The sequence below is a fragment of the Rhinolophus sinicus genome, linkage group LG15 (genome assembly GCF_036562045.2).
Source record: "Rhinolophus sinicus isolate RSC01 linkage group LG15, ASM3656204v1, whole genome shotgun sequence".
Taxonomy (NCBI): domain Eukaryota; kingdom Metazoa; phylum Chordata; class Mammalia; order Chiroptera; family Rhinolophidae; genus Rhinolophus; species Rhinolophus sinicus.
The window spans coordinates 2868569-2896454 of NC_133764.1; the positions used below are offsets into that span (position 1 = coordinate 2868569).

At 41.6% G+C, this 27886-nt stretch overlaps 1 protein-coding gene and 1 pseudogene across 1 annotated transcript in view; one reads left to right on the plus strand and one right to left on the minus strand.

Annotated features, from left to right (window-relative positions):
• ULK2 (unc-51 like autophagy activating kinase 2) overlaps positions 1 to 13677 on the minus strand; it is a 96088-nt gene extending 82411 nt beyond the window's left edge. Inside the window, exons 1-3 of the mRNA XM_019757412.2 lie at positions 13066 to 13677; positions 11694 to 11786; positions 10586 to 10627 (exon numbers count right to left, since the gene is read on the minus strand). Of these exons, the coding sequence (XP_019612971.2) occupies positions 10586 to 10627; positions 11694 to 11786; positions 13066 to 13155 (225 nt within the window). The 5' untranslated portion in view covers positions 13156 to 13677. The remainder of the gene's footprint in view (positions 1 to 10585; positions 10628 to 11693; positions 11787 to 13065) is intronic.
• A 1838-nt stretch (positions 13678 to 15515) lies between these two features.
• On the plus strand, positions 15516 to 27881 carry LOC109461278 (cell division control protein 42 homolog; annotated as a pseudogene).
• The last annotated feature ends 5 nt before the right edge of the window (positions 27882 to 27886 follow it).

Here is a 27886-nt window from a genome sequence, read left to right on the forward strand (position 1 = left end):
AAAAAAAAAAAAAAGTGAGGTAAAGTCTAAGGGGACAGAAAGAAATCTAGAAATAGGCCCATGTATATGTGGTCACTAATTTGTGACAAAACAGACACTACAGGGAAAAGAATGTCTGTTCAGTAAATGGATCAACTGGCTACCCGCTTGTAAAAGTAAATGAATCTTGACTCCTACCCTCATGCCACACACACACACAAAAGATCATCTCTGGGTAGATTATAGAAATAAATGTGAAAGAAAAAACAATAAGGACTCAAGCGAAAAAAAACCCAGAACATTTTCATGATCCTGGTGTAGGCAAAGTTTTCTTAAGTATGACACAAAGGTACTAAATATAAAAGAAACAATAAAATGGACTACATTAAAATTAAGAATTTCTGTTCATCAAAATAAACCATTAAGACAGTAAAAGACTAGTCACAGTGTAGGTAAGTCATTTACAAATATCTGGCAAAGGACTCATAGCCACAATACATAAAGAACTCCAACAAGTAAAAGACAACCCAACAGAAAAACAGGCAAGAGACTTACATAGGAATTTCAAAAAGATGATATTTAAATGACAGTTATAAAAGGTGTTCAAATCAGTGGTCATCAGGAAAAAACACTAATTAAAACCATAGCAAGATAACTCACCAGAATGGCTAAAACTGTCAAGTGTTGGTGAGGATGTGGAGCAACCAGAGCTATCCAACACTTGGTGGGGGTGTAAACCAACACAATGGCAGCATACACTCGAGTTGGGCCTGCACATACACATACACTATGATCCAGAAATTCCTCTCCTAGTGATTGTCCCTGTTGAGATCCATTTCAACAAAGACGAATGGTGAGGGGGGGAACTGAAAAAGAAACCATAGCAAGAAGCCATTTTTATTGCTTCTACCTAGCCTCTTAATTCAACGAGGCATTGGGGTCGAGGGAAAACAACAGTGGTTTTTCTAGAAAAATGAAAAAGAGGTATAAGAAGAGGGCATCTCTTTGTCACATTATATACTGCTGGACCACTTAAACTGTTTTCCCACTGAGGGCCTATTATAGTTTTGTAATTTAAAAAATAATAAAGACAAAGTGAATCTAAAAAGTCAGACAGCTTGAGTAGATGGTTCTCTCCAGCAGAACTCAAAGATGCAGAAGTGGAGAGTAACAAAAGAATCAAGTAAATAGCAAGAGAAAAATTCAAAGGAAAATTCCTGGCTCCTAAGACCTATACCTCACATTTCTCTGCTGCTTTTCCTAATTCATTCTCTATCTCTCAGGTAACTCCTATGGATTATCTCATAGGAGAAAAGGACAGAAACACCATTCTAACAGTCCTTAAATTCACTTCCCTTGGGGTTACCTGGTACTAGACAGCCTCACAGCATCCTCACAGTAAATAGGGTTGGGTTACCACCCCCACTTTATTCAGCGGGTAGTGTTAAAAAGGAAAAAGAAGTGGCTTGCTCAACAGCTTAAACTGAGTCTGATATAAAAACAGTACTCTACGGTCAGGTTTCCTTATTTCCATCCAGGACTCTTCCTCTTAGATCATGCTCTAAAAAACTTAGAGATGCACAATACATGAAAGCCAGTTCTAGCTTCCTGACCTAACACAAACCAACACTGCTTTATAGGAAAACCTTTTCCATAACCTGTGTCTTAATACTAATTACACTAAAAGTTTCAAAAATATTCAGAATGTTTGTGATGTTGTTATTTATAATAAGAAATATATATTTGGTACATCCCAGTTCCTGGCACAGAGCTCCTAAAATCTTTGGAATTTCCTAAGTGATGAGAGCCCTAAATCGTTTGTCATGTTAATGAAGTGACTTTTGGAAAGCTAAGCATGGGGGCTGGTTGCCTAGACCAACCAAGGGATTACAGGGTTAGAACTCTCAACCCCATCCCCGGACTTTCAGAGAGCGGAGAGAGATGGAGTTTTAGTCCAATCACTAATGGCCAATGATTTAATCAGTCATGCCTATGTAATAAAACATCCATAAAAACCCAAAGGACAGGCTTCCAAGAGATTCTTGTTTAGTGATCGCATGCTGGTTTGATGAAAGTGGCATCCCCAGAGTGCATACACTGCCTTATGCATCTCTTCCACCTGGCAGTTCCTGAGTTACATACTTTTATACTAATCTGGCATATAACATGCTTCTCTGAGTTCTGTAAACTACTCTAGCAAATTAACTGAACCCAAGGAGTGGATCCTGGGAACCTCCTTAATGCAGGTTGGTCAAAAGTACTGGTAACAACCTCAACTTTCGATTAGTGTCTAAAGGGGGTAGAGGAGCAGTCTTGTGGGACTGAGCCCTTAACCTGTGTGATCTGATGCTACTAACTCCAGGTAGATAGTGTCAGAATTAGGTTAATTGCTTGGTGGTGTTGGAAAAAACACACACTGGAACATAACACTGACCTCAAATAAATTTATAAATTGATAACTAAGTACCCACCTAACCTGAACCTGATTTGCCCGTAATTCTTCAAAGTGCTTAAGTTCTAATTCTTTTTAACAGTTTTACAGAAGATATCATCCTCTTTGACAGTCATAGTCAAAAACAGGTTAAAAGTTTGGGATAACTTCCTGGGAAATAAGTGAGTTCACTATATCACTCTTTTGCGCATAAATAAATTCCAGAGATCACAGATGTAAATACGAAAAAATGAAACCATAAGTACTAGAAGAAAGTATGGGGGATCATTTTTATAATCTCAAGGTGGGGAAATCCTTAACATGACATGAAACCTAGAGGTCATTAAAGAACAAATAGATACTATGCAAGAACTTCTATATATCAAAATGAGACCAAAAAGAAAGAGTTAAAAAAATGAGGAAAACATTTCAATTTCAATGCATAAAACAAAGAGCTAACAACTCTGATTCCTTCATCTTCACCTCCCACAGCCCAAGTAACAGAGTCCTATAAACCCTGTCTTCTAAACATCTTACCCATCTATCCAGGCCTCTCCATTTCCACTGGTGCCATCACCCACCCAAATGCTACCCACATATTGGCCCCAAATCGCCTGCCAATTCTCCACAGAGGAACCAGTGTTTTATGTACTTTCATAAACTCCTATGCCAATTAATTTATAACGGAGAATATTCCTTTCTCTAACCACAATACTTAGATATATATATACTCCCTTAAAAGTACCTGGAATGCTAATTCATAATCAGAAAATTACCCAATGATGGAAGGAAGGAAGGGAGGGAGGGAGGGAGGGAGGGAGGGAAGGAAGGAAGGAAGGTACTCCCCCCAAAAAAAGAATTGTTTTCTTGATTATTAAAAAAAAATAATGTGCTTATTGAAAAAACTTAGAATATATAAAATTTGAAGGAAGAAAGTTTTAAAAATCACTTTTATCTCATCATCTGAAAGAAACCCTATTAACATGTCTGTGGTCATGCTTTCATGCATCTGTTTATACACACACTCACACGCAAAGGAAGCATGCATTTGCTGGGGTTTTTTATTTACTTATTTTAATATAATCCATTTCCACCTGTATGTTTATCTTCATCTTGCCAATGTTTACATCTGGTATGTATCCTTCCATACCTTTTTCCTGTTAATACAATTTTAAGTTAAACACACACACACACACACACACACACACACACACACACTATTTTTAAAAAATGAGATATCATAAATATTTGAATCTTGCTTTCCTCACTCAATACTATACTATAGAAATCCCTCCAAGTCAACTGTATATATACAGCTCTTTTCAATAACTGCATATTTCATAGTGTGACTATTTCACTGTTTATTGAACTATCATTCCCTTACTAAGGAACATTCACTTGTTTCCAGTTTTGGCCATTATAAGCAATGCTGCATTGATTCTTAGACATATATCCTAATTCTCATGCATTTATGGCTCTGAGATAGATGCCAGGAATCCAGGTTGCTGAGTAAAGGAATATATATTTCTAATGGTAACAGGTATTTCTCTTCAAATATTTTTTAACTACCTGCTATATGCAAGACACTATCCTAGGCACTGAGGATATAGCGGTAAGCCAACAGAGTTAAATGTCCTGTTCTTTTTAAGCTTCCATTCGAAGAGGGAAGGTTCAGAAGAGAGACAACAAACAAATAAGTACACAGAGTATGTTACAGGGCGATAAAGTGCTTTGGAAAAACAGTGGGAAAGGAGGATAGACAGTGTGGGGGAGAGGCTGCAATTTCATTTAGGGTGGCTAAAGAAAGCTTCAGTGAAAACAGTGTTTAAGTAAAAACCTAACTAAGGTTGGGAATATATTAGGTTGGTCCAAAAGTAACTGCAGTTTAAAATGTTAAAAATAATTGCAAAAACTGCAATTACTTTTGCACCAACCTAATTATCTTTGTATACTACAGAGATACAGCTACATCTGCATGTAGAGTCTATCCTGAGGAGGAAGATCCTAGACAAAAGGGAAAACAAGGCAAGGGACCATGGTATAGAGTGCTTCAGGAACCACAAGGAGGCCTGTATGATGGAGCAGAAGCAGCAATGTGCAGAAGAGATGGAGTTGGAGATAATAGGGTTTGGCTTCTACTCACAGAAATGGGGAGCCACTGCAAGAGTCCGAGCAGAGGAGTAACATACTCTGAGTTGCATTACTAGGATTACTTTGACTGCAATATGTCGTTGTAAATATTCTTCAATGTATGGAAGCAAATTACGCCAGACAGCATTCCAAAAATTCTAACAATTCACATTTTTATTACGGTTACATGAGAATATTTTACACCTCCTCCCCAATTATACCACTAAGAATTGCTACACTTAATTTTGCAAATTGGAAGGATAAGAAATGACATCTCACTGTTACTTTAATTTATACTTCCCTTGTTCATGAATATCATTTCGTACATTAGCCATTTTTATGTCTCTTATGATAACCAACCATTTATATGCTTTGCTTACTTTCTCTTTGGGTTGCCTTTTCCTTATCAATTTGTGAGAGGATTTATGTGTTTTAGAGATTAGCCTGTTGTGTTATAAATATTTTCTCAAACTATTATGTCAATTGCACTTTTTGTATTTTATTATGATTTACATGTGCTAACACTCACAGATTTAAGTGTACAATTCAATGAGCTGCAACAAATGTATACAACCATGTTAATATCCTTCCAATCAAAATATGTAACATTTCCATCACCCCAGAAAGTTCCCTCATATCTTTTCGTTGTCAATCTCAGCTATCAAGAGGTAACCATGTTCTGCTTTCCCTAATTTCTATCATCCTAGCTCAGTTCTGTCTCTTCCTGAAACTTATAAAAATAGAATCATATAGTAGCTATATATAGCTGGCTTCTTTTTCTCAACATGTTTAAGATTCATATGCTATGGAATGTATCAAGTTTGTTCCTTTCTATGGCTGTCACGATTTGTTCATGGTATTATTTGCCATAGAGTAAGTTTTTAAAATTTTTGTATGTCCCAACTTTTATAGCTTCTGAGTTTCTTAGCTTGATTTAAAATAAAACATCTATCTCTTGGATTATATATAGTCATCTAAATATTATTCTAGTTTATTTTATATATTTAGGCCTTATATTATTTGGAAATTATTTTGGAAAATGATGAGAATAGGGATCCAACTTTTTTTTTTCTCAGCTGTCTCAGCTGTGCCAGTACCCTCTATTAAATAAATCACCTTTTTCTCACTACACTAAAACTTACCAAGAGGTAGATACTTATCCAGATCACTAACAATCATTCAGGTAAGTATTCCTAATTGACAATACTTTTCTCATGCCCAGAATGCTCAAAGATATGTATGAGGTGTGATCAAACAATATGGTGAATGCTTAAATTAAAAAATATATATTACAGTAAAAGATACATTGCCATTAATTCCCCTCAAAATACTCCCCCTCACTTTGAACACACTTATCCCATTGTTCTTGCCACTTTCTGAAGCAGTTCTGGAAATCCTCTTTCACGAGTATCTTTAGTTGTGGTGTCATGGCTGCCTCGATGTCCTGAATCATTTTGACTTTGCAGAAGAGAAAAAAGTCTCACGGTGCCAGATCCTGTGAATAAGGTGGATGAGGACACACCGTAATGTTTTTATTGGACAGAAACTGCCGTATATTAGAAGTGATGTGTGACACGGAGCACTGTCATGATGGAGGATAATTTATGGCACACTTTAAAACACACCTTCTCTCAACCGTAGCGCACACCCGACGGACTGCACCAAAGAAGTTGAATCTTGTCATATACTGTCACTAAGTTTCCATGCTCCACTTCCTGTATTGAAGATCCCTGCCTTTCCGTTAGATGGCACTTAGTAGCAACATTCACCATATTTTGTGATCACAACAGAAAGGTTCTGTGTCACATATCGCTTCTGGTATGGCAGTTTCTGTCAAATAAAAACATGATGGTGTGTCCTCACCCACCTTATTCACTGGATCTGGCACCTGGGAATGTGCAACTTCTGGCTCTTCCCCAAAGACAAAATGATCATGAAAGGTAAACATTTTGAATCGATTCAGGACATCGAGGCAGCCATGACAGTGCAACTAAGGATACTCATTAAAAAGGACTTCCAGAACTGCTTCAGAAAGTGGCAAGAATGATGGGATAAGTGTGTTCAAAACGAGGGGGAGCATTTTGAGGGGGATTAATGACAATGTATCTTTTATTGTAATAAATTTTTTTCCTTAAACATTCACCATATTTGTTGATCACACCTCATATCTCGTGAAAAACACACATGAAATCACTCTTCTGCTTTTAAAACTCTTCAATGGCTTTGCACTCTCCTTAGAATAAAGATTACATGTGGCCCCTGCAAACCTCTCCAGCATCATCTGATACCTCTCTCTCCCGCACTCCTGCACTCCCCCCATCACACAGGCCTTCTTCCATTCCTCAAAGTCTGGTCTTTCTTTCCTGTCTGTTCTTCACAGAAGGCTTTATCTGCTTAGGAAGCTTACTTGCTCTTCTCCCACCTACCTGAACCTAGCCTTCTCCCTCTCTTCCATCAAGTCTGTTTAAACATCCTTTTCTTCAGGAGTCTTCCCTAGCTGCACAAAGTGGGTTGGCCTACTTCCCTAAACCCCCATGTTTCCTCCAAATCTCTCCTATAGTTCTCCCTTATGCCCTGTGCTAGCTTAGAATTTGTAACTATTTGCTTCATATTACCTTCCCCAACATACGACGGACTGTAAGCTCCACAAGGGCAAAGACCATTTCCATTTTGTTCACCACTGTATTCCTGTACATCTCATTAACTGTCTCAAGAAATACTAATCACAAAGAAATCAGTAAGAAAAATAAACACAACAGAAGCATCGCAGAACAGCAATAGGAATGTCACAGAAATATGAAAAGGCAAATAAAACATGAAGCTGATCAGGGCAATAATGATTTACAAAACAAAAAAATAAAACGTAAGATAGTTTCCTCTTGAGATTGACAAAAAAAGAAAAAGAAAACACAGGTCATTACTGGTCAAAATAAATTGGTACAACCTTTTGGAAAGCAACAAGGTAATATCTTTGACAAAGTCATTCCACGTCAAGGAATTTATTCTATAAGAAACTCATACAAATAAGATGCATGTACACAGCTTTCTCGGCAGCACTGTTTCTAATAGAGAAAAATAAGAAACAACCCAAATGGCCACAATCAGGTTTTACTATCATTTGACCGTATAGTATTAAACTGATACGAAAGGGTATCCAAGATATATTAAGTTTAATAAAACAAGTCACATTTCTGTAAAAACACAATTAATAAGTTTCTCATGATGAAAAGCTTAAAAACCTAAGTAAAAATGACTATAGATTCATATGTGTATTTAGAAAATGCTAAAAGAAATATAACACAAACATGGGAATTGCCATTTCTTTTCTAATTTACTCATTTTGACAATGTTTAATTATTTTAAATACGAGCATATATTACTTTTGTAATTAAGGAAAATGTGTTTCTTTTTAAGTGTCATCTAAACTGAAACCTGATTTTTACAATATCAAAAGTTCCCAATTTATAAAAGTATGTACATAAACTTTAGATGGATCGCCAAAACTAATGGCCAATAAAAATGATGTTCCAGTTAATAAAATTACGGTACCAGTCTCTACAAACACACTGTACCCCTTCATATTTAGAATCAAGGAAGCAAATCTAAAATATGAAATGAATATTGTTTACCCAATAGCCAAACGCATGACTATATTCACTTGATCAATATTTCTTAAGTTTATTTTTAAAATTAGTTCCAGTAGTATACAATGCACAAAATAATGAACATTTTAATGCAGTCACTTTGAAATTCCTGATTGTTTCATAATTCAGGTTTTTGAGTTTATATGCTCCCTAATATCTCTTTCCACAACTAAAGCTAATACTTAAAAACCTTTTCAGGGGCCAGCCTGGTGGCTCCGGCAGTTGGAACTTCATGCTCCTAACGTCGAAGGCTGCCAGTTCGATTCCCACATGGACGGGCTCTCAACCATAAGGTTGCTGGCTCTACTCCTCGAGTCCCACAAGGGACGGTGGGCTACATCCCCTGCAACTAAGATTGAACTAAGCACCTTGAGCTGAGCTGCTGCTGAGCTCCTGGATAGCTCAGTTGGTTGGAGCCCGTCCTCTCAACCACAAGGTTGCCAGTTCAACTCCCACAAGGGATGGTGGGCTGCACCCCCTGCAACTAGCAACAGCAACTGGACACTGAGCTGCACCCTCCACAACTAAAACTGAAAGGACAACTTGAAGCTGAACGGCATCCTCCACAACTAAGATTGAAAAAGGACGACAACTTGACTTGGAGAAAGTCCTGGAAGTACACACTGTTCCCCAATAAAGTCCTGTTAAACAACAACAACAACAACAAATATATATATATATATATATATATATATATATATATATATAATTTTTCATTCTGATAGACAAAATCTAAGTATACTCTCTACTCAGAAAGCAAAACCTACTCTGCAATTAAATTTTCTGTACATCTCAAAAAATGGGAAATAGTATTATTTCACAATTTTTCTACTAGGCACTGACTTGTACCACTGGGTGCCCTCTATCAACAGCAACTAAGACAAACTACACAAACAGATCTGAAGAAAATTGACATTTCAACCAGGGATTAAGAGATGAATTTAGTTTTGACTTTAAACTTTCTTCCCCTTTGCTTCTTTCTATGCTGTTTTGCAATTTTTTTTGGAAAGCAATCACACTCTATAATCAAAAAATCTTTAAAACTCTGCATGCCCTGGTAATTATAATTCTAGAAATTGAACTTAAAAGAAATAATCAGATATGTTCATAAGGTATATGTTATCCACATTGCACTTTTCTACAATAGGAACAACCTTACTATAACACACCAAGTTAAATACTTGGTGATGTGATATTACATGAAAAATAACTATCTCAGAGTGGCCCGTTAGCTCAGTTGGTTAGACTGTGGTGCTAATAACACCAAGTTTGCCAGTTCGATCCCCGCATGGGCCACTGTGAGCTGTGCCCTCCTTAAAAACAAAAAAATGACTACTTAAAGAAAAAAGTACACCTAGAACAGTCCATTTTATTCTCACCTCATTAAATTAAGCACACTGAGGGCAAGGACTTTTACTCACTGCTTTATTCCTAGTAGCAGTTAGAACAATGCCTGGCTCATGGTAGCCACTCAAAACCTTACAAAATTAATGAATGTAAGTAATCCAAGTGTATACAGAAAACATTTTAGCTAGAAATATGTAACAGCAGAATCACATAACACATCCATTTACTTTACTGGAATTCAACTGTCCAGACTAAGCAAAACAAAAGAACGAATTTATGTAAATCATGCACCTGGCCTGCTTTGTAAGGAGAGTGGAAGGAAAAGCTTTATCTGCTGTTCCCTCAGTAGATCTCAGATCCCTGTGACTCTCACAGGAAGAATACCACCGTAGCCAAGTGTGATTCTAGTATTTAAAGGAGGATTTTTTAAAAACAGAATATGGCCTCTAAATATAAGCCAACTACTTGCTCTGGCACTCCACCCGAAAACAGTAATTTTCTCCAAAGTTGGGCTTTTTAAAAGGGTAATTTTGACTATATAGAAATATTGCCTTAAAAGGTAACTTTGGAACAGTATTCCCAACTCCAAATAAAATGCAAATCTACTATATGCTATGGGAATAATCACAGATATAGCTGGGATAGGAATATGCACAATTTTCTTGTTTTATTTAGTTTATTTTCTAGTAACTCTACAATTAGTACATGTTGCTTCTGCAATAAGAAAAAAGCTCAATCTAATTTTTTATTAGTTCATAATAGTCCTTTTTACATTTATCACAATGATGCTAGATCAGTTATCAATAATCCTCTACTTTTCCTTTAAAACAGTACTCCTATAGTATATTATCACTTGTTAAAAAGTTTACTCATGCAGTATATTGTTTTTACCCTATTGCCCTATGACATTTTAAAGAATTCTTTAATAAACATATAACAATAAGGACATTTTCTATTTCTATCAAGATTCATTTAAATTTCTATGAAACAGAAAAAAAGTAAGTTCTTTATTAACAAACATGCAAGTATTTTTTAAAAATCCAAAATAAGGTACCTGAACATCATAGAGTGCTACAATATTTTCATGCTGAAGTTCCTGTTAAGGAAATTAAGAATTCAAAATATTTGTACTTACTCTAATAATTTTAATATTATTTCAATATGCAAATATAAATATACACACATATACACTATTTCTAATATACTATAGTTCTGTTACTAGATTAGAACAATTAAGTCTACTAAAGAATAAGAAATGTGCCCGATCAAACTTGACTTGGGGACTAAATATTTTTTTCACCACTATCATTTTTTAGACTCTTAACAAGGTACTTAACGTACTCTCATTTACAAAATAAATGTCATAGTAAGTATGACCACCGACTTTCTGCTGGTCTTTTAAATTTAATACACAATTCCAACAGCAATAAAGGCATAAAATTCCAAAGTGCCTCTTAAAAACACATTATTTTCCTGAAAGAAAAAAGGGTAATTCCTAGCTCAAAAAGCTGTCCACAGAATAGTTTTGTTGAAAGCTGGCACTAGTTGAGGTTTCCATGTTCATATTAGTTTGGGAAACATTGGGTTAAACACACCTAAACCAGTTTCTTCACTGTATAATTTTTCAGACTTTTTCTTAATGAGCCAAAAGCTTTGTGATTCCCCAAGAAGTACTTAGTAAACAAAATGTATTTGACCATAGGACTTTGTTTTCCTCAAAGCGTCTCACTTGGATAACACTGCTTGTGAGTGGTCAAAACAAGACCAATTCTAAGGAAAATAACTTTCTTCAATTTACAATGAAAAAAGATCCGAAGTCGCCCTATTACCCAAAAAACTTAACTGTAACCTGGAAGGGATTAACAGAAGAGGCAAATAATGTATAAGAGGGGCCTTCCTCTTCCCAAATAACACAGTAAGAAATTATGAGAAACTAAAATCAGTTTTCACAGAATCCCTCTAAGCATTGGCCAAGAGCCACAAACATCTGTTTTTAAAAACAGCTTCTGAGCACTCAATGTTTCAAAAAACTAAGCACACAAAAGTAAGAGCAACAGGTGGAAAATCTCAAACTTGGGTCCAACTACATAAATTGCAAAGAATGTCATCATGTATTCATGTAATTTAAAATAAGTTTTAATCTAGTATGAAATACCACATACCTTTAAGATTTTAATTTCCTTCCCAAGCAGTATTTGTGATTTTGACAAGTTCTTTTTATTAATACTTTTAATGGCTACCTCCCAATCAGTTTTCTGAAAAGGAAAAACAGTGTCAACTTCTCGAAATTATCCCACTGAAATAATCCAACAGGAAAAAAAAATCTATAAACATAATGTTTTTAACCAAGTCACATACAACACTAGGGGAAAAAATGGAAAAGGAACTGAATCTACAACAGAAAAATGATTTCATAAATTAGTGCTAACAGCTAATGTCCTACAAGACAGCCAATAAAAAATAATAAATAGGAAGAGCACATAGTAACCAACAATAAGTGAAAAAAGAACAGTACAACCATTTAAGAGTTATGGAGAAATGTGGATAATAAACTGGAAAGTGGTATGGTTAACTAAAAACATTATTTGATAGTTTGGCAAGAGTAAGCCGTGTTTTAACTATTTTTTCTTGAGTCTTACATTATTTTCATAATAAATGAAAAGTACTATTACTTTATCTGATAAGCAAAACCAGCTCCTCGGCAACAATCAGAACTGTCAAACCTCTTTATGATTATTTCCACACCCAAGGAGACTTTCCAAATTCTTTAGATTCTAAAACCTCATGTGACCCTATTTTCGAAATAGCAAAACTTAAAAAAAAAATTAAAAAAAAAAAATTCTGAACCTGCTCTTATGTTTATTTGGATTGGAAAATGGAGAGTCCAACCATCTTTTCCAGGCGGAGCCCTCCTTTCTAACCCCAGGAAGGGAAAATGGTACGGAGCTCGTCGGGGCGTAGAGGAACCAACGCTGGGAAATGTGATACCCCCGGGCTTGAGAAAGTCTCAGGCTAACGGGAAACCAGCCCATTTTCCGCTGGGTCTGCAATTATCGACCTCAAAGGTGCCGAGCCCTGGCCGCCCAGGGCGAGGGGGGGGGGGGGGACCAATGATTCGTCCACGCCTGAGCCCCGAGCTGTGCAGGGAACCGTGCAGTCCTCTAGGATTCGGGTACGTTCAGGCGAAAGGCTTCCTTGGGCAGCCAGACGGGTGCGTCCCTCCGAGCTCTCGTTACCAGGCTCTCTGACAAGGAGGGGAAATCAGAGGCCCGGCAGCCCGTCGGTAGGTGGAGCGCTGCCTAGCGGCTCCGGCCTCAAAACAATCCTCGCCCGACCAAAACAAACCCCACAACACTGACAGCGCGCACAATGGCAGGCCTCGGGGAGGCGAGCCAAGTTAGGGGAACTCAGCGCCCGCGGCGTCGCCAAGTTTCAGGACCACCCAGTCCGGCTGCGGCCGCGCGGGCGGGAGTGCGGGCCACCGAGGCCCCGCGGGCCACAGATCCTGGCCTCGCCCCGGCCCGCGGGGCTCACCTGGCGGTGCCGCCCCCGGAAGACCACGGCGAAGGCCCCGTGTCCCACGAGGTCCCGCTTGCTGTACTCGAAGTCGCCCACCACTTCCATGGCCGCGCCCCCGGGGCATAAAGCGGGCTAGCGGGCAGCGCAGCGCGGTGGCCGGGATCAGCACCGCGGGCCCGCCGGTCCAGAGCGCGCCCGCGGGCCGCCGGACTGGGGCAGCCGCGGCCCCGTTCCCGGGCGGACGCTCATGCCGACAGGACGGAGCGGAAACGGGTGAGGCCGCCGCGCGGGGCTGGGGTCAGCGAGGCCTGGCCCGGCCCTGGCCGCTCCTCATGGCCCAGCCCGTCGCTGGCCGCGGGCTCCCTCGCGAACAGCCTCGGCGCTGCCGGGCCAGGGGTGCCGCCGCCGTCACTGTGCGCCCCTGGAGCCACACGCGCGCCCGGGAGAGGAGGGGGGCCCGGTCATCCCCATCCCCAGCTCGTCCAGCTGCTTCGGCCCTCTCAGCCTGGGGCGCTGCTGTGGCGGCGGCCGCCGCCCTAGGACCCACACAGCCGCGCTGCCCGCTCGCCTCCCGGCCTGAAGGCACCAGCCAACACACAAGCAGACGCGACCGCTCCCGCATCGACTGCCGGCCCCTCGCGACGTCAGCACGTCTTGTAGGACGCAGCACGCAACGAGGCACGCTCCCTCCGCTAGGAAAATGAGTACGCGCACTCCTCTGGGAGAAGCTCCGTCGCGCCGGCGGGTCTTCAGTCACTCGTTGAGTCAGGGAAGGAGGATGCTCACGGTTGTGGCCACAACTAGTTACGCGCTACAGAGTCTAGAAACAGATTCGAGCCTGCCACGCCCCAGTCTGGACCCGCTGGGAGGCGGATTCCGAGAAGCCGATCTTGCACTCGAGCTGCCAGAGGGACTGGAGCATACCTTGTGCAGTGCAGACCCCAGGGATCCGTTGCCGACAAAGCATCCCGTAGAGCCCTTTGGTTCCTGCGACTTGTAAAACCAAAAGTAATGATGCCAAACTGCTTGTCTTCCCGACCCTTTTGCGTTTACTGAAAGAAATAGTGTAGGGCAGGGATCCTGAACCTTTTTGGATCCCTTGGCTTCTGTGAAAGCTAATGACAGCTCAGAACCCTCTTCCCGGAGAAATGCTTATACACGCAGAGTCAGTATTGCTTATGTTTTTAAGGGCTCTTAAAACCCCTTAAAACACATGAGAATCCCTGCCTTCTAGTGTCCTTCCAGTTTGACCTCAAGCTTACCTTGAATGGGTTAAGGGGCTTTCTTTTGTACCTGATTATTAAGGTTCAAGTGACAAGGAACTTATGTGTCAACTTACCCTCAAGGAAGTGTCTTACCAAACCATTTAATAAATAACAAGCTTGAAAATGTCATAGAAAACTCAGGTCCCATACTATACTGTATGTTCAGTGTTTAGCATATTTACTCTCAGGTTATCCCTTACCTCCAGAATTACATTTCCCACTCCAAGCCCAAGCCCGAAAACTGCCCTCTGCAGGCAGGTAAGGGAACCTATCCACCCTTGAGGCAGACAGCCCTGGAATTCTGAGAGGAACCCCTCCCTTCCTCAAACCTCCAAAATGTAGGGTCTTGGATTTCTGTTCTCACTACTGTGCAAAACTACATTATTCTTTCTGTACTTCACAATCTGGCCCAGGTGAGTGTTAGAAACTTAAAATCTGGAGCCTTCAAAAATTAAGAGCAAATGGAAGCAAGTTTGCACATACACACAAAAATTCACTCAGAAATGATTCCTTATCTCTTTGAAAGATTCTTTATAGTATATCTTTAAATGTGAGTATTTATATAAGATATAGGATTTAATATACCAAAATTCACTAAAAAAATAGCTCTTTGGGAATATGTATCTTCTGGGTATAGGACCGTGAACAAGTTACTTCACCTCCCATGCCTCAGTTTCCTCATCTGTAAAATGAAGATAAAAACAGCACCTGAGTTGTTGAGAGGATTAAATAAGTTAAACGTGGAAAGCACTTAGAACAGTGCCTGCTTTATACAACAAAATGCACTACGCAAACATTTGGTTAGGTAAGTAAAGTGAGATCGAAGCTGGCCTTCGGCAACACTTCCCCAACCCTAGACCAGTGCCACAGGATCTTCCCCATTTCCTCCTCTGTCCACTCCCCAGGTGGTTCTTAGGTCTTTTCAGTTCTATGGATAGGCCATCTACATGAGTAGGTGGTTTATCTAGCAGATGTCTAGAGAATTCACTTCTGTTTAAAAACAATTCAACTGAGTAAATTTTAAACATTAACTTTATTCAGTGATTCATGAATAGGGCAGCATCCCGTCTAGCAGACAGAAAGGAGTTCTGAGGAGCTGTACAAAATCAAAGACATTTCTAGGCAGAAGGGAGCAGGAGCAAGGAAGCTATACTAGCAAAGAAACCAATTGGTTGTTGCAAGGTCACTTTCCTTTAGGAGATGGCAGGGATCTATCAAGCAAATTATCTTGCTAACGCTGACCAGGTAATTCCTGATTGAATGATTTAAGATTCCAATTCTGGGAAAGTGTCATGTGGGGCGACCTGCGGGGTCTCTGCTCTCGCTCCCCACATAAGAACACAGGATATGGTGAGGCCAAAAAGGAACACCCACGGAGCCATAGGTAGGGGAGTCATACCACTATATTCTCACTGGAAGCTGGATTCACACGACATACGAACTGCTGTCTGCTTTTCTGCCAACTGACCGACTCCCCGCGCTAGCTGCAATCCGTGATGCTAACTGCAATCCGCACTTGCTAGCTGAGCCCCCATCTTCTTGCCAGCCCCCATTTTTCTGCTAGTGTAGCCACAGCAGTTATATTAGTGGCCAATGGCTCAGTGGCTACAGCTGACAGCCAACTAGCCACAGCTGATGGCCAACGAATCACAGTTGATGGCCATTTACTACCTGAGCCAGCACCTTTCCACGTGAGGCCGAGAGCCTGGAAACTGCACTCTTAGCTCTGTTCCCACAACTTCCTATAAACTTTCTCTGCAGAAGCAATGAGTATAAAAATTGGATAGCAGGGAAGCAACGGGGAGGGGGTAAACACACCTGGACTAGGTCTGGCAGCCTCTCCCACACAGTACCTGGTAGCAGCCAATATCTCAAGGAGCACAGGGGGAACACTCCCAAGCTGCCCAGAGGCAGCTGAAGCTGCTGCTTCAGGGTCTATCCAATGAGGTGCTTCCTTGGGTCTCAGTACCCTCCAGGAGAAGCACTTCAACCTTCCTACTGGTCACCTTGCCATCCAGAAGAGGACAAGAGTACCCTTTGTCAGCTGAACCAATGCGTATTTTATGCAAATCTGTATCTCAGAGCTTTTGTTGTGGGACATAGTTCGTAATCTAGCCCTGTTAAGACGGTCACATCTGCTGGAAAATGAACTTAATGAAGCTAATAATTAATACATAATTTTGAGCTATTTATATTTAATGTCATTAAAATTACAATCCCACACTAGGGCATTATGGAGATATTTTAAAAAGCCACCAGAGGCTTTTGAGGCCCTTAATTCGGACCTGCATCACATCCTATATGCACAGATTAACCATGGGCTCCATGAACACACCATTGCTTTAAAAAATAAAGTATGTAGCTTGCACACATAAGGATTTCTGACCTTGAGGCTCATTATTGAAAAGAAGTGGAGGGGAACATTGCCAAGGGAATGTTTCTTTAGGTTTATGTGGTTAGCAAATAACAAACGCCAAATGTGGTAAAGCAGAAAATTAAAAAGGAATATAAAGAAAGATACAGGTGTACCTCTCAGTTAGTCGGGGCCTCAAATGCAAACCAACAGTAGAACCAGGGACTCAAAGAGGACTGCTTCTCATGGGTGCCCTGCTTCTTTCTTCTTTCACCTTAGCATTCCTTCCACATAAGCACTAACTGCCACCAGTCTCAAACCCAGATTTTTAAGGAAGGGATTCCAATTGTCTCAACTTAGGTGAGGTGAATTGCACAATCATCTAAAGCCAGAGATTGGAGGTAAGGGAGGCAAGTCAAGCTGTATAACTAAGGCTGCTCCCAGAGCAAGCCTTAGGGTGCCAGAGGGAGGGAGGGAGGAGGTGATTCCCCAGAAGCAGGTGCTGGAAAGGCAACCTAGAAAGTGTTTACCAGAGGTCAAATTTTGGCTTAATTCAGGAATGGAGGCAAAGGGAATTTTCAGTTTGCTTCTGAAATCACTCAAAGTTGCTAATCTGATTCCCTTTCATTGTTTTTAATTTGTCCTATTAACTCTGCGTGTGTGTGTGTGTGTGTGTGTGTGTAAACATGACGGTTGATAAACTATTGAAATGTTTCAGTGCCAGTAAATTTTATAATAGTAACTGCAATGAGAGATAAATTACTTACCATTATAAATTATAATACCATAAACTTAATTTATCAGCCAAATGCTGTAGGTTGTTCTGATGATAAAAGGGCCTCTGTGAAAGTAAATGTGAGAAACATTCACGGCCCAGTCTCCTGGGCAGGGAAACATTTTGAGATTTAGGAGAATTACCAGTTTATTATTCACCTCAAATCATATCATTGCTATTGCTTCAATTTGGGTTCATTTCTTTCTATTTTTATTACACTGGTGATGCTTTGAAATTCTTGTGACTAGTGTGACAGCTTTGATATTTATATATGTATGAATTTATAATTAAATATGGAAATAAAGCACATAAAATGAAGAGACAACAAAATTTAGATATATTTCTTAAACTTTTTAGGAAATATAAACACAAATCTTCTGAGTCATAAACATAAATCTGAAATTTTATAAACTTCAGCATAGGAATTTTCTCTCATTCTGATGAGAATGGCAAAGAGCATCTTTCTATATTACGCAGGAATCAGTATCAAATTTGCGTTTCTAAAATGAAAAACAATTTCATTATTTCAACCCAAAATATGAGTAGCTTATTTTTACTATTGCTGTAGCTGTTAGACACAAATAGTGTTTAAAACTTGGATTATTAAAAGTTAAAACTGCTAAGTGCATATTTCATAGAAATGGCCATAATATTCTGTTAATACTATTAGTTGAAATAAAGAATATTTTCAAACATCACTGAGAAATTTCAAAGGATATCATGAGTCAGTTTCCCAAATAAAGCATCCAAAATATTAAAATTCCTAAAATAACTTCTTTACTGATGTGACAATAAAGAAAATGAAAAACATTTTAAATTTCAAAAAAAATTTAAGCAGGGAGCATTTGAGATCTTGCCCCCTGGCACGTGTGGTCACTTTGGCACAAATAAACTCATGAAAATTCTCTACAGGTTTGGATGTTTCTTATGTTGACACTTACTTGGCGTAGTCAGCAGGATTCCTAAGAAGGTCACAGGACTACCCCGTGAAACTGAACTCAGTGCTAGGTACAAGCAAGTGTCCATTGTGCCTGTCGTGCGGGAGACCCTGCTCGCTGCGCCATTTGTCTTGCGGAGCAGCCTGCGGGGTCTCTGCTCCCGCTCCCCACACAAGAACGCAGGATATGGTGAGGCCAAAAAGGAACACCTACGGAGCCATAGGTAGGGGAGTCATACCACTATGGTCTCACTGAAGGCTGGGTTCACCGGACGTGCAACCTGCTGTCCGTTTTTCTGCCAACCGACCGACGAGTCTCCTCCACTCTCCTCAACTCAGCTCCTCTACTCTCCTCTGCTCTCCTCGGCTCTCCTCCATAGCCGCAGCAGTTATATTAGTGGCCACTTGGCTAACTGGCCACAGCTGATGGCCAATCAGCCACAGCTGACGGCCATCTACTACCCGAGCCAGCACCCTTCCACGTGAGGCCAAGAGCCTGTAAACTACTTTCTGGGGCTCTGTCCCCACACTCTACCCCTACAGGGTCTCGCCTCACAATCTACACGACAAGCGTGTTCCGCGAGCATCCCTGTGCCGTATTAGCCTACTGACACCTATGGACGAAAAGAAACAGTAGTCTTAGGAACTAATAATGGCAAATCCCTTCCATTTGGGAGGATACATGCTAGCTTTTTGTCCTGGGAAAGGAGGGTCGTTGCCACTGGCACCTTTCCTGGTTTGTGGTACCAGACCTTTATGGCAGTGCTTGGGGTCCCTTGCATAGCTTCAACATGTAACAGAACAGGGGACCCCATAATAGGCCATAGTGAGAGCACATAGTTTCCTCGCAAAATCATCCCGGTATCGGGACCTCCATATACTACAGTCACTTGCGGTGGCCACTCAGCCACCACCCCTGGCGTCACTTGCAAATCATGAGTCAAATCGGCCTCACAATATGTGCCTTCTCCAATTCCAATATTGTACAACCAATCTCCTCCTGTCCTCCTGGCAGGCGGTACTGTCGCACTGTAACCACGTGCCAGGGCTGTGGCAACACTTGAGGAGGGTGGTGAGCATGCCCGCGTGTCACCGCTTTCACCACCCGGATCTGGAGACGGAACTCTCCTACCGACGTCTGTAAGCTGAGGCCATGTAGCACGTCCACCCCTAGAATATACTCCAGAACGGGGGAGACATAAACCTTGTAGGTACGAGGAGGAAGCCTTCCTATACCCAGTGGTAAGGAAACGGCTTTCACAGTCACAGTCTTTCCCCCGTAGCCATCAATGCAGATTGCTGGTCCGGGGAACAGTTCTGGGTTCCCATAAACGAGACTGCAGTTTGCGCCAGTGTCAACTAGGACCAAAACCCTCTGCACATTAGAAGGGGACTAATGTATGGACAGTTCCACGTGGGACCTCCGGTCCCTGCTCGTCCCCTCTGACCAGGTACCTTGGCCCCACCCCTAATCAAGCTGAAAGGAGTTGGCCTCAAGCGGCTGCATGAAGTCCTGGAGGGACACAGGTCGCGCTTTCCCAGACTCCTCCTTTATGCTTCTCCAGAATTGTTGTTCTGGACGCAACTGTTTCCAAAGTTCCAGCAGGAGTGCATTGGGTTGTCGGTCTATTTTCTTCCTATCGACCCCTGCTGCCATGAGATCACGCCACATCTGTGCGCGTGTTAGTTACTCTCTGAGGCCCGTGACCTCGCCCCTTTACCTTTGGTTTGGGCTTCCAGGTCTCAACTGCGCGGACCTCCTGTCTTAACTTCCTTCTCCTCTGGCTTTCAACATCCCCTAGGGTGGCCATGGCAGTTGTAACTTCATGGATCCATCGCCCTACATACGGTGTAAGAATAGCAACCAAGGATCCAAAAGCACTCGCAGGTGCAGTATCCAAAACCAGATCTCTCATGCTGGCAGTAAAAAGCTCGTCATCTGGGCCCTGCATGTTGAGGTTAAAAATAGTATGTCTCATACCCATTTCATGGATTATTTGCGTAAGTTCTGTATATGACTGCCATGGACTCACAGTGTCTGGCAGCTCGCCAGCCTGTTCCCATACTGTGCGTACCGCAGCAGTGAGCCACGCCATTAAAGAATGGTGTCCTGGTCGTGGGCCAACCTATGGCAGTTCTGTAACTTTTGTCGCAGGGACGGATGCACTGTCACGAAGGCTAGCTTTTCCATCTCGCCTGGGGAGCAGAGAATGTTGTCTGCTCCCTCATCCCATAAACATAATAGCCAAGCTGAGACTGGCTCTCCAGGGCGCTGTCTGTACCGCCTCCCCAGCTCCTGCAACTCAGTGGGAGTGTATGGGGTGTAGGTTGTGAACTCAGTCACAGCTGGGTTGCCTTCAGCAACCCCCCCGGGGCCTAAAGGTTGTTCACGTTTTACCCTTTGCTTCAAGATTGGCCGGGCTTGGGGGTTGGGAGCTACATTGCCTCCACTTGCTTCCTCCGCCTCTGCCTCAGAGTCTCCACCTTGGGGCCCCTGTTCGAACAGGCGGACCCGGGCTTCCAGCGCTTCCAACTGGGACACCTGGTCCAGCACCTGGGCCATTTCATTAAGCGCATTTTCCGTGTTGAGACTCAAGGCCGTGAGGAACATCCAGCCCAAGCGGCTGGCTGTAGCCTTCTCCTCCTCCAGCAACCGCTCAGCCAGAGCCGGCAGGGCCCTCTCCACACTGGCCGGAGAGCCGTCCATATCCTCCCACCCCTCCTTGGGGGTCCAACTCCTGAGAACAGTGGCCATTGGACACCAAACACTGTGTGGGGGCCACACGTCCTCCTGCCCAGAGTCAGACTCCATTGCTACCTGGTCAGAATCTTGCTCACCGTGCCAGGTGTCTGAGTGGGTGGAGGCCCCCTTGTAAGATGTCCACAACTCTTGGAGCTTAAGGCCACAGCAGATCACCAAAATGAAGACAACACTGTCCATGGCCAAGAGGGTGATGCGCCAGCTGGAGGCTTGAGTCTCCCGGGCTGACCGTGCCTCCCGTTCCCGGTGTCGCTCCTCATGGGCATTGCAAAGCTGGGCTCTCACACGCACAAACCGCTCCACCATGCTTCGGTAGGTGTTGGCCGGCACCGTACTCTGCTTACGAAGCTGAGCTTTTATACGTGTAAACTGCTCCAGTATATTCCGGAGAGTTTCAGCCGACACCATACCCTGTTCGCTGCGCCATTTGTTGTGCGGAGCAGCCTGCGGGGTCTCTGTTCCCGCTCCCCACACAAGAACGCAGGATATGGTGAGGTCAAAGAGGAACACCCACGGAGCCATAGGTAGGGGAGTCATACCACTGTGGTCTCACTGGAGGCTGGGTTCACCGGACGTGCGACCTGCTGTCCGTTTTTCTGCCAACCGACCAACGACTCTCTTCCACTCTCCTCGACTCTGCTCCTCTGCTCTCCTCGGCTCTCCTCGGCTCTCCTCGGCTCTCCTCCGTAGCCACAGCAGTTATATGAGTGGCCAATTGGCTAACTGGCCACAGCTGACGGCCAATCAGCCACAGCTGACGGCCATCTACTACCCGAGCCAGCACCCTTCCAGGTGAGGCCGAGAGCCTGTAAACTACTTTCTGGGGCTCTGTCCCCACAGTGCCCCACCAGCTCCCAACTTTGCATCAGGTAAACTTGGGTGAGTTTTTCTTGGAATTCCAGGACTCCTTGCTTTAAGTAGCAGGACATAACTTTATTTGAGCGGTTCTTACAAAATGCTGGAGGTGGATAAGTGTTGAAATAACCCAGAGAAAGCAAAATACATACATATATACATACATACGTACACACATAATTAAAAATAATAATAACAGTTTACTGTTTTAATTTTGGCTTTTTAATGGAATTGTTTACTGAGTCTGAACAAAATCTTTGTTGGTTAAAGGAGAGACTGAACTCTCTTTAGCTCTGAAAGAGAAAGGACACTTGCTTCCCGGTCCAGAATAGACAATGGGGTGATATCAGTTGTTTCAGATGACTGAATTCGGAGTGGCAGAGATAGGTGCTGTGAGGCATCCAGTGTGGTGATGCAGCCTATCTTGGAGAAGCTGGCGGGAACCCCGGGGAGAAGGACAGGGCGCACTAGAATGAGTTCACCCCAAGAGAGGGGCCAAAGAGAGGAACCTGTGCCTTGGAAATCAGCACAGTTCTGTCAGCATCTGGAAGGCTCTCGCTGGCCCTTGCTCTGGTATTCTTATGTGACTAAGAATCTTTGTGGGGTTGCCTGAGGAAAAATTCCCTCTAAGACCTAAAGCAGTCCTATAGAGATAGGATTTGACTCGTCCAGGGATGTGCACATGCAGGCTGGTTTTCCCTAGAAATTTGTTCAGACTCCGTAGATCTCAAAATTAACATGGGAAGTTGTGCCTCTGAGGCCGACAAGCCCCATGACAGTCATCCTCCCATTAATACTAAGATGGCCAAGATGAGGATCCTTTGATATTTCTAAATTAATCTTTCGTGCGCAATTAGAAAAAGATGCTATAAAATTAGGGAGAATGAATGGAAAACATATTTAATTGGTCACTCAAACCTTGCAAAAGAGGATTTAGATAAATAGATCAACCTATAATGTCCTTTAATCAAACCAATGAGGAATTAGAAATGGCTGTCTTTATTTTAAAAGGAGGAAGGTCATTTGGAACTTGACTTATCAAGGACAGATATAAATTGTTCTCTGTGTCTGTCTGGGTATGTCTATATATGTACGTTGTAAATGTGATATAATTTTCTACCTCCAGGTGGTACTGTTAAAATTAATTTAAAGGCAAGAGCTTATACGAATTGGGTATTCTAAAATTCTCAGAAATATAGAAATATAGAAAGATAGAAATATAGAAATATAGAAAGTAACTCAAATAGTTTTCAAGTTCATGTGATCTAGGTTTAATCCTTAGTAAAGAAAATCAAGCTTAAGTATGTTGGTTTAAGTAAAACAGATATATCTTTATTTCACCTGGGCTATACAAAAATAAGTCCAATAAGTTAATAACTGACTTTTATGTCTATGAAATATGTTTCTAAAGGTTGTAAATGTCTTCACAAATTTGCCAAGCTAAAGAATGCTAATTGCTTTCTTCTCAGTTTTTATTAGAAATAGAGATTTCAAGGGTTGAAATCTCAATATACGTAGGAATAACTCTATGGTGTTTCAAAAGGGCCCCTGGAACACCCCGAAAATTTGATTTTCATATTAAATTTCATGGGAAGCATTGTAAAATAAGTGATGAAAAACTTTTAGGGTATATTGTATTGGTAAAAATGGTGGCAAATTAAACAAATAGTGGGGTCTATGAAACCCAAGAAGGCCACTTGGTTCTTCCTGGCTCCCTGGCTCTAATTTTTGTGTGTTTTTTTTTAACATTCCTTCATGCATCACAGTGCATTTAAGCTGGACTTAGATGAAGGAACTTATGAACTGACATTATTGAAAGGAGACATCTTATAGTATTGCCAACATTTGATAGAGTCACTTCAAGAATTTGCCAACTTGGTAACTGCTTCCTTTCACAGCGAGCCCCCAGGAGACACAGACTTTAAAGACCATTGACTGCCTGCCACTTGGAAATTTTGGTTATTGGAGTGGACATCAAATAAAAGACACTCTCCAACCTCATTGGAAGGTAACTTATCAGGCGTCTAAATTTGTCTATGAACATCAGAAACTCCTGAAGGACAAGAAGCTGCTGACACCGGAGGTAAATAGGTGTCCCAAGACATGGACAAGGCCTGTATACCTATGGATTGAGATTGAACTCAGAATCCTTTTTGATTGATTATCTTTACCTGTCTGCTAATGACTTTAAGTCATAATAATAGTTGTACTTGTTCTTTGGGTTTTTCTACATTGATGATTACTGAAGATGTGTAAGAAAACGGTTAATACTCTTTCCATGGCTTACGTAAATGTTATGCTAGATGCCAAATACAGAAAAATGAGACAGAAAGGAAAAACTACTCAGGATCATGATAGTTCACAAGACAGACATGATCCATGGTGTTTTTTCCCAATGAAAGCCATAAGTCCTGACTGCCATCCATTTACCTGCCCTGGGGAAAAATTTGGCCTCAATTCAGACCCCATGGTTACAGTATTGCTCCAACCCCAATGGTCAACAAGACAATGTTGATACAGATAATTCCTAGAAATGAGCCTTCCTAGAGCTGTGAGACCACACTGTTTGACCAAAAGGTTGGTCATCAATGCATCCTTCAGATTTATGACCATAAGGGGGAACTGTGGATTTAAAAAAAAGGGGGGGGGGTTCTATGGAAAGTAACCTCACAGTGTGATCTGATCATAAACTCCTAACTAGGCAGATCATGGTGGGTAGTCACGCCCCACGCATATAACTTCTTTAGTAAAAGTTTTATCTTTGTCTTAGGCAAGCCCTGTCCATTGTTTCTGTGCACCTAGGTTAATACATCTTTGGAATAAACTGTAACTACCCTTAAGAAAACACAAAATCTTGTTAACTATCCTGTAATCCACTCCCTGCCTTGCTTTCTCCCACCTCCATGTAATCTTCCTCAGTCCCTCCTTAATTTCAAATGCTTAAAAGAAGCTGCAAAACTGTTATTCTCTGGGGCATCTGAGATCTTGCTCTCAGGCATATGTCATCAGTTTGGCTCAAATAAACTCCTGTAAAAAAAATTTAAAGCCAAAAATTTAAACAGAATCTACTGCATGATTTAAAAAGAATAGAACATCTTCAGCCATGATGCATTTAGTAGAACTTCAAAAAAGAGTGATCCATATAAATGCATCATTGCAATCTAGATTTATGTTCCCTCGTATAAAACACATACCTACCAAAATGAGAAAACTGTTCCTAGGTGGGTTCTACAGAAACAATGACATGAAGTTGTGGTGCAAGATAATTATTGGGGATAACACCATGATAGGAGGAGGTGGAAGCAAGATTGACATAGAGGGAACTGTGATGCGGCTTGACCAAGCCTAGGCCACCCCAGCAGAAAGCTCTGGAACAAAACATCAGAGTTGACCCACATTGAGCCAAAATGCCTCAGCTCACTCACTGATGAGCTGCCCAGGAAGGCGTGATCCTGGGCGTCCTCTGGAGCTCTCTTGGGCTCAGGTCCTGAGGAACAGAGAGCAGGAGGCTGACTGACAGGGCTGCACGGCTTCTTCCCAAGGGCTGTGAGCAGCACATCTCAGAGGCAACTACAGCAACTTTTTGGGAAACTGAGGAGTCGGGCTGTAAAATTTCTATCATTATCAATGAATGTCATGTCCATTGTTTCACATAAAAGTATTTTAATACTGTACTTAAAGTGACAAATTGAAGACTGGAAGATCGTGTAGTGTAGTGGGTCTTGTGGGTTATGTGGAGCTGGCAGGAATAACGTCTAAAATCATATGTAAATTTGATTGTCAATGCTCAAGGAAAACTGCTTCAATGAGAAATACATACATGAAACCTTTACTGGACTTTGTAGAGATGGTGCCAGTATAATGCTAGGGAGAAAGTCTAGCATTTCAGCCAAATTTTTATAAAACTTTCAAACATTTCATTTGACACTTAGGCACTATATTCAGTTATCGCTGGATGATGCAACAAATTTGCAAATCAAGTAAGTCACTTTAATTAAATCTTTCCTTGAAAAACTTTATATTTACCCAATGTCAAATAAATAGCAGCAAGAATGAAATAAAATACCTGAAAGCTGGGAATGAAATAATGACAGTTGGATGAAGAGTTGGACTTTCATAGGTAGCCTGTTACCCTAGAATGATAAAGCAGTTAAACAATTCTATCAATCCTCTACTATAGAGTTTAACAAAAAATGATAAAATAGAAGTGGCTGAATAAGTACTAAATAAATAAATTTAAGAGTTTGGATTTAACAAATTATATATTATAACAGAAAAGTCAATACTTTACAAGAATACTGTTGAAACTGATAGATCAATTCAATGGTCCTAAAAGCTTTGAGGACTCCTGAACCTCTCTGAGACATTTTCAGGGGTTCTGTGAGGTCAAAACTATTTTCATAAAATCACAGAGATATGAATTATCTTTTCCACTGTGTCAGTATTGGCACTGATGATGCAAAAGGCACTTTTGTCACTAAATTTGTTTTGGAAAGTAGTTGTTTCATAATGTTATTTGTGTTAATTTACAATGGACTTATTGTTGTTATCTTTAAGTAAATTAAGAATAAATATACTTTGAACTCCTTAGTTTTTATTTTTAATACAGTAAATATGTCAGGGGTCTTGAGACTAAAATGTTTGAGAACTTCTGGGTTAATGAAGGAAATGATAAAAGTTACTGAATACATAAGGTTAAGTAAGGGAAACAATGAAAAGAGAGTGGAAGAAAGGAAAAATATAAAGAGATGTGATATGCTATTAGAAATAAAACAGGCCAACTTCTCCCGGCTGAGAAGCTGAGGTCATCATCGGATTTGAAATATTTAAAGTGGATAGAAAATTGTTTCAGCAATGCAGACATTAAGTGTGTTGTTATGGATGATGGTGCCGTTGGTAAAACATGTTTCCTGATACCCTACACAACAAACAGATTTCCATATGAGTGTGTGTCAACTATTTCTGACAACTATGTAGTCACAGTTATGATTGGTGGGGAGCCATATACTCTTGAACTTTCTGATACTGCAGGGCAAGAGGATTATGATAAGTTATGACTACTGAGTTACCCACAAACAGATGTATTTCTAGTCTGTTTTTTAGTGGTCTCTCCATCCTCAATTGAAAATATGAAAGAAAAGTGGGTGCCTGAGATAACTCACTGTGGGGACAGAGCCAGGAGTGCAGTTTCCAGGCTCTTGCCTTCATGAGGAAAGGTGCTGGCTCAGGTAGCAAATGGCCATCAACTGTGATTGGATGGCCATCAGCTGTGGCTAGTTGGCCGTCAGCTGTAACCAGTGAGCCATTGGCCACTAATATAACTGCTGTGGCTACGCTAGCAGCAAATGGGGGCTAGCAAGAAGATGGTGGCTGAGCTAGCAAGAGCGGATTGCAGTTAGCACGGCAGATTGCAGCTAGCAAGTGAGGTTGGTTGGCAGAGAGAAGTGGATGGCGGGTTGCGGATAGTGTGGCTCCTGCTTCCTGTGTCTCCAACCCAGCCACCAGTGAGAATATAGTGGTATGACTCCCCTGTCTATGGCTCCGTGGGTGTTCCTTTTTGGCCTCACCATATCTTGCGTTCCTATGTGGGGAGCGGGACCAGAGACCCCAGAAGAGACCCCGCCTGACACCCTGCATGACACTCACCAATGTCCAAAGACTCCTTTCTTGCTTGATGGGACCCAAATTGATCTCAGAGATGACCCCTCTACTACTGAGAAACTTGCCAAGAACCAATAGAAGCTGACCAGTGACCTGAAGGCTGTCGGGTGTGTGGAGTGTTCTGCATTCACATAGAAAGCCCTAAAGAATGGATTTGACAAAGCAATGTTGGCTGCCCTGGTACCTCCAGACCCAACATGAGCCGCAGGTATGTGCTGCTATGAACATT